The sequence below is a fragment of the Bos javanicus genome, chromosome 9 (assembly GCF_032452875.1).
Source record: "Bos javanicus breed banteng chromosome 9, ARS-OSU_banteng_1.0, whole genome shotgun sequence".
NCBI lineage: Eukaryota > Metazoa > Chordata > Mammalia > Artiodactyla > Bovidae > Bos > Bos javanicus.
In genome coordinates, this window is record NC_083876.1 from 84,834,764 (window position 1) to 84,842,447 (window position 7,684).

Here is a 7,684-nt window from a genome sequence, read left to right on the forward strand (position 1 = left end):
GTACCCTAGAGAAATGTGCAGAATCATTTTTTAAAGTCTTTCGATAATGCCTGCAATACAATTTTTCTTCAAGAGATAAAACTGGGGGTAACACTGGAGAGTTGTAGACTAGAAAAACAAAAATGAAAGAGAGCATAAGTGATTCAGCCTTTTCCAAAAGCATTTTCAGTTAAGCAACAATAAAAACAAACACACCAAAAAACAAGTAAATGGTTCAATACAAGCAGCACAGTCTGCCTGTCGTATCAAAAATCAAGGGAGAGACCCAGGCATCCTCATTCTTCCTTTACACTCCTTTTTTTTCCTTCTCCTTTGTCCATTCTGATCTGTCAAGGGACTCTTGGCCCAGGACACAACAGTGACAGATGGGCAGGAAACTGGAATCTGTTGCTGCTTTTCATTTGTGGAGGAATCATGGTGACCATGAAGGGGTTAAAAGTGTCAACACCAATCAGAGCTTGGCGATAATTAGTATAATATCAATCCCAGAACACTGGTGCAGACGACCACACAATAGCAGATGAATTTTGCTAGGTTACTGCTTTGTAGGAAATCCTTATTCATCTCTTTCCAGCTTATGCACAAATATGCTTAAAAGCCTGTGTGAAAAAGTTACTGTTTGTGCACACAAATGATTATGATTAAAGATGATTGTGAATCTTTTATTTAGGAAGGTGCATTTTGAATTAGCCTTTACACAGACAAGCTGGATAGATACATACCTCCTGAGCACGAGCTAGGTAGCGTTTCAAATATTTCAAATATTCTGCGGTATGTTGACTGATATTCTATGACTAAGGCCTACCAAAGTGTAGAGTTGAGTGATGTGATTTAGGAAGGCAAACTATTACAAGATATATTTTTATTTAATTTTGTTTTACTTTCCTATTCTCATGAGAAACATTAAAGGAAAGAGAAGTAGACCTTTTTAAAAAAACAGATAAAGGCTTGAGAAGAATAAAATACATTTTCTTATTATTAGCTTCAAAGAGAAAATTGGTTGATAAACAACAGTCTTAAAGTTAGTTTTCAAAAGTCCATATGGTAACCAGAAAAGGACAAATATGACTTAAAACATGGAGCAGAAATCCGTGATGGACTAGGGGAAGAATGGGTAAAGGAGAACTTAAATAACCCCGATATGTTCAAATCCACAGGTCCCAATGGCTGGCATCCTAGAGTTCTTAATGAATTGGCCGAAGTCATCACAGAACCGCTAGATATCATTTTTGAAAACTCGTGGAGGACTGATAAGGTGCCTGAAGACTGGAAAAGGGCATATTTAGAACCTTCTTTCAAAAAGGGAAATGGATGATGACCCTGGAAATACTCATCAGCCTAACTTTTTGCTTGGAAAAATTCTGGAATTATCAACTTAGTACACTGGGTAACACATTCATAATAGCTAGACAAAAGGCAGTGAAATATCACATATAAAGAAGTACTGAATTCATTTTTTAAAAAACATACCATTGTTAGAAACAGTCTTCTGCGTGTTTGAGGGTTCTGCCCTCCACACTATACATTCTTGATGAAAACAAATGAGACTGGCTAAGCTTTTGGTTAATCTGACTAATTTTAAGTGTGTAATACAAGACAAAAAAGTTTCTGGCAATAGCTAGATATTATATCATTTCTAAATTAGCCTTTAACTTGAAAACAGTCATTTTAATTTTGTATTTAAACATTTTTTTTTTCTGCTTCATATAAGATTGTGTTTTCATAGGTTGAGATATTTTGCATAATTCTATATAGAATAGTTTGGTGAAGGAGCTCTTACTTTAGGTGCTTTAATATAGTTATTTCACATATAAGTACAATGATAAAGGTGACAGATTTATGTTCCTTATAAGATATACTTATAAAGAAAGAAAAGCAAAGGAAGAAACTTTTTTCTAACTTCTGTTTTTAAATTTCATCTGACTGAACTTGAGTGTTGGGACCTGTAAGAGTGTCTTACTCTGACGTACGTTAAGCAAGGGCCAGCTGTGTGGCTTGATGGCTGGTTTTCCTCAGCCCTGGACGCTGCTATGTCCCAGACTGCCTCCCCAGATTCTGATTTCAGGCCTTTGGCGGGGGGTGAGCAGTGGGAGTGGATATTAAGAGCCCTTTATAACAAGAGACTAAAAGGAGAGTAGAAGGAGGTGAGAGGAGGAAATGAAGATGAATCTTGAATTTTTTCTGCTTCCTGATGTTCTTGCCTTTGGATGTTGGCAGTTTTCTTTTCTGCTTAGAAAATGCAACCATGTTGAGAAGACCAAAAACTTAGTTGAAAGGAGACAATCAAAAAGATCTAGAAACACAGCCAGCCCCACGGTCAAACAGCTTCTGAGAACAGCTAGGCAGAACTGTATTCCAAAATCTTCTCTGGACTGCTTAGATATACATAAGAGATAAAAGTTTACATCACATAATACTCAAGAGTAGGAAACTCTCAGAAAAAAAAAGAAATTTACCTTCATTTTTTTCCTGGTGCATACTGGAATGGGTAGGCAGTTAAGGTCTCCAAGGGCCATTTTAATCACTTTAAAAATATCAGGTTTACATAGTTTAGCCACTTCTAAAGATTAATTTAGACTGGGTAAATTCAGTCTCATTCTTAAGTACAAATGCAAGGAAATTAAGCTCTGAAAGTATGTATCCATTGTCTTTTAAACAACGTGCTGTAGCTTGCAGCTCTGTAAGAGTTATATTCCAACCAATCTTTCATCATTATTTTTTTTAAGTGAACTAGAGTCTTTAAAATTTCCAAACTAGGTTTTCTTTCTTTTCATGGAGTGGGGATCTCTATAGATTTATAGATATGATTTATTGTGATAATCAATGGCTTCCTGTTCTAGACCTCATTTCCAGGTGCAGCATCTGTGGCAGATTTATTTCACAGATGTACATTTTCATGCATTTGTTGAATTGTTGCTGGAGAGGACCCGATTTCTGAAAAATCTATTATTTTCACCCTGGGCATTATGATGCGATCTACAGGAACTAGAAAATTCTTCAGTCATTTCAAGTTTGATTTTCTTTTTGTATAATATGTACCTTCAATTATTTTGCCAAGTTTAAATCTTCTCTTTGGGTTTGCTCTTAAAATTTGAAAATGATAATCCTCTACCGACATTGCCAGGAGAAATATCAACAACCTCAGGTATGCAGATGATACCACTCTGGCAAAATGGCAGAATGTGAAGAGGAACTAAAGAGACTCTTGATGAGGGTGAAAGAGGAGAGTGAAAAAGCTAGCTTGAAACTCAACATTCAAAAAACGAAGATCATGGCATTCAGTCCCATAACTTCATGGCAAATAGATGGGGAAACAATGGAAACAGTGACAGACTGTTTTCTTGGACTCCAAAATTACTGCAGATGGTGAGTGCAGCCATGAAATTAAAAGACGCTTGCTCCTTGGAAGAAAAGCTATGATAAACCTAGACAGCCTATTAAAAAGCAGAGGCATCACTTTACCGACAAAAGTCTATAAAGTCAAAGTCCATAAGTAGTCATGTATGGATGTGGACCATAGAGATGACTGAGTGCCTAAGAATTGATGCTTTTGAACTGTGGTGTTGGAGAAGACTCTTGAGAGTCCCTCAGACTGCAAGGAGATCAAACCAGTCAATCCTAAAGGAAATCAGTCCTGAATATTCATTGGAAGGACTGATGCTGAAGCTGAAGCTCCAATACTTTGGCCAGCTGTGTGAAGAGCTGACTCACTGGAAAAGACCCTACTCATAGGAAAAGATCCTCATGCTGGGAAAGACTGAAGGCAAGAGAAGAAGGGGACAGCAGAGGGTAAGATGGTTAGATAGCATTATCCACTCAATAGGCTCGAATTTGAGCAAACTCGGAGAGAATGGAGGACAGAGGAGCTGTGGTGTTCTGCAGTCCACAAAGTGGCAAAGAGTTACATGACTTAGCAACTGAACAACAACAGCAATCTAAATTAAGAGGCACAATCTAGAACAGTGAAATAGCCTATGGAGTTGAAAGATTTCTTACCTGAAAGTAGAGGAAGAAAGCTTTAAGCAGAAAAGTATTGAAGGAAGCCCATTAATTCCTTTGCATTAAATGCAGATGAGTTAAGAGTTAGACTATAGATATGAGAAAGGAAGTAATCTTACCATGAATTGTATCTGGAGATAATAATGCTTAAGAAGAGTAATTTTTCACAGTGTTTTTTTCTTCTAATATTCATAGTATCCTTAATTTTTTAAGGAGAAGGAAATAATGGAGGGATAAATAAATATATTATCAAAACTAGAGGATTATCTTGATTTGTATTTCCTAGACCATCGAGAGAGGTTAATTACAGACTTCATAATATTGAGGAATTGGGAGGATTATAGCAAAATTTTCTTCATTTGATCTAAAATTTTTGAAATGAAGATTTTACTTACTCACATATTCTTGGCAGAGTGAATGCATAATTTTAAGAGTTCTTTCCTCACAAAGGAAATTATATCAATTTAGAATAGCTGTTACTCAGGCATTTTTTCTGTCTAGAGAAATTTATAGCATCTTGATGTTGTGAAATTAATAACAGAAACAGTAAGCATTGAGTTTTCATTTTGGAGTTCCTCAGATCTGAGTTCAAATTCTAGAATCATGTTGATAGCTTTTTCCTGTGGTGATTGTGTTATGAACATAAGCTAACTGTTATATATACAAATAGATAATTGATAAGGACCTACTTATTATATAGCACAGGGAACTCTAGTGAATACTCTGTAGTGACCTATATGGGAAAAGAATCTAGAAAAAAGACTGGATATATGCCTGTGTATAACTGATTCATTGTACTGTACACATGAAACTGACCCAACATTGTAAATCAATGATACCTCAATAAAAATTTTAAAAAAAAGAAGACAAGCTGAGACTTTAGCACGGGAAATGATCTTGAACAATTACTGAACTCATCAAAGACTTTTTAATCCTTGTCCATAAAATGGGAAGAATAAATACCCTTCCTTAGTTCTTAGGAGGCTTAAGAGTTCTGCAACAAACCCACACAGTTCATGGTGTTTGACGCATAGTAGGTGCACAGTGCCTCACTCTCTTGCCTTCTTTTTTTCCTCTTATATAAAAGAGATTACCTTGAAACTAACTAGACCACTCAAGCATAAATTGACATGTCCTTGTGGCTGTCTTCAACCCACTGAATAAGGCCCTTTGCTTTCTTTGGAGTGTGTGTTTGTGTGTGTGCTGAGTTGCTCAGTCTTGTCTGACTCTGCAACCCCATGGATGGTAGCCCGCCAGACTGCTCTGTCCGTGGGATTTCCCTGCCAAGAATATGGAGTGGGTTGCCATTTCTTTCTCCAGGTGATCTTCCCTACCCAGGGATTTAACTCACATCTCTTGCATCTCTTGCATTACAGGCAGATTTTTTACCACTGTGGCACCTGGGAAACCCTTGCTTTCTTTTAGGAAGGATAAAACAGGATTTCAGTGCCTGCTCATAGTAGGGTTGAAGAAGCGTTTATTGATAGAATGAAAAGGCTGTGATTTTTAAAAACAATGAACCAATGACTAAGATCAGTGTTTTTCAAGTCTGGGGTAATAGTCACATATAAAGGAACTCTTTAATTTACCTCTTTTTAAAACAGCTCTAGATTTATAAATTTGCTCTGCAAATTAGTGAGGGCAAATGTGCATTTTCCTTTCATTTTATGACTGTGATTTACAAATTAGGAGTGCACGTGGGCATTCCCCCATAGCCTTTTCTGAGATGAATCCAGCCAAGACACGAAGCAGATGATGGCGGATCAGCAAAATCTTCTAGATGAAGAGAAACCAGATGTGCTATGCCTGGGATGCACCTGCCAGCAAACAGAAGAGCCTTTCTGGTTTGTTCTCAGTGAAGAGTCTGGGTGTTATAAAAAGGTCTTTGCATGAGCACTGAGCAGTAACAAAAAAAAGGTCAAAGAAAATTTAGTTCTTGGACAAAATGATTAATATTTACATGTAATATTTAATTATGTGTTAAAATATCATGTTCAGACAGGCATAGCATTTCTGAATTTCAAAATAGAGAAGAAGATTATATCCAGAGACATATGTAAGACATAAGCAAGAGCTTCACCTTAAAAATGGCCAGATCTCCATTCATACCAAGGACGGAGTAATAGGGAATTCTTAGAGTAGATCAGCTGACAACTTGTGCTTAGAAGAAAGCCATCATAGATCATAGATGCTGTATTAAATTAAACAAAATTAGTTCTGCAGAGCAAAGTGAATCAGCTGGGCTTTCTCTTTTAAATTTCCTAATTTTATTCTTATTAATAGTCTGAGTGGTAATCAATGAAACATTCCTATATCAGGTGTTTTACCTATCAGATTCTTTGATTCAAAAATCCTCTTCAGTTTTCTGTTATTAATCTCTTAAGGAGATAAAATATAATCATTTTGTATTTCATGATCATTATTTTAGATATTTCCATAAAAGGAAAGAAAAAAGAACAGTAGTTCAGAAAAATGAACAACCTTATTTTTTAACTGATCAAAATAGAGATTTTCTTTTAAATTGTTTAAATTCCTAGAAATTAAATTTTATTTTTTATTGTTATTATTTAAAGATAATATTTAGAGGAAAATTGCAGGTTAAAGACTATTTCAAGAGCTTGGTGGGTTTTTTTTTTTCTTTTTACAATTTGGCCAAAATTTCTTCCACTAGAACAAAAGGAAAGAAGTTGGCTATTTAATGTTGATGAGAAATACCTTTTATAGATATATTCTGTACCATGCCCTTTGTCAGATGAATTTTCCTTTGTTATTCCAAAAACTGAGATGCTGTATTGAGTATCTTGAGGGCAAAGTGGAATATTGATTAAGACAAATGTTAGAAATTCTGTTGTTCATTGAAGTTGTTGCTCAGCTTGATAAACTGGACAGTATTCTCAGATACCCTGTGGGTTATGAAAGCATTGTTCTTTGAAAAGTTCTAATCATACAAAAATGTGTGCACAGGCCTGAAAAAGCACGTCGTGTCTGTCTAGGCAGTAGAGCAGAGATGCATTCTAAATGAAAGTTGCCCTGTGGTTTTGTATATGTAATTGCAGTTGACACCTTTTTCCTTTCAGTTACCGTTTGAAAAAGGGACTGTGTGAGAAAGCTGAATTGGAACCATGTTATGAATCCTGGAATGTATGCTCATGCAACGCTGTGATCTGCAAACATATGTCCTCTGTTCAATAAATGTTACAGCTTTCACTGCGATTCCCGCCTTGGCTCTTTTGTGATCATTTACATTTCAATGAATGGGACCTAGTATGTGCGTTATTTAAATGGATGATATATAAATGTTTACGATACTGGAGCATTATGGTTAGCATGGGAAATCAGAGTGCTAACACAGAAGAAAGGAGAAAGCCTGGCTCCCCACACTGCATGCAAAATTCAAATAAATCCTTAATGATGTTTGCTTGGATGCTTTTGTGTGATGGTTATGTATATGTGTGTTGTGGCTTCTCCCTTCTCTCCCCACCTCTCTTCTGATTAAAAAAGTACTTTTGAGGGTGATAAATAGCATGCAATTCTGTTCCAGTTATTGTGGCCCCCCAGAGTGGGAGGGAGAGTGCTGGGATATATTAGGGGGTCAGTGGGGTCATTTGTGGAGTTTCTCCCATGGATTCTGCTGTGCTCCCAGAGTCCCTGAAACTCCATCACCCACAGGTTGATGTGATTCAAC

The 7,684-nt window shown here is 36.4% G+C and overlaps 1 protein-coding gene across 2 annotated transcripts in view; it reads left to right on the top strand.

Annotated features, from left to right (window-relative positions):
* SAMD5 (sterile alpha motif domain containing 5) overlaps positions 1-7,212 on the top strand; it is a 66,645-nt gene extending 59,433 nt beyond the window's left edge. For both annotated transcript variants that reach the window (XM_061428248.1, XM_061428247.1), the window contains one exon: positions 1,158-7,212. Coding sequence is in view for 1 of the 2 variants with exons in the window: in XM_061428247.1 (XP_061284231.1) it covers positions 1,158-1,220 (63 nt within the window). In the remaining variant the exon portion in view is untranslated. The remainder of the gene's footprint in view (positions 1-1,157) is intronic.
* Positions 7,213-7,684: the final 472 nt, after the last annotated feature.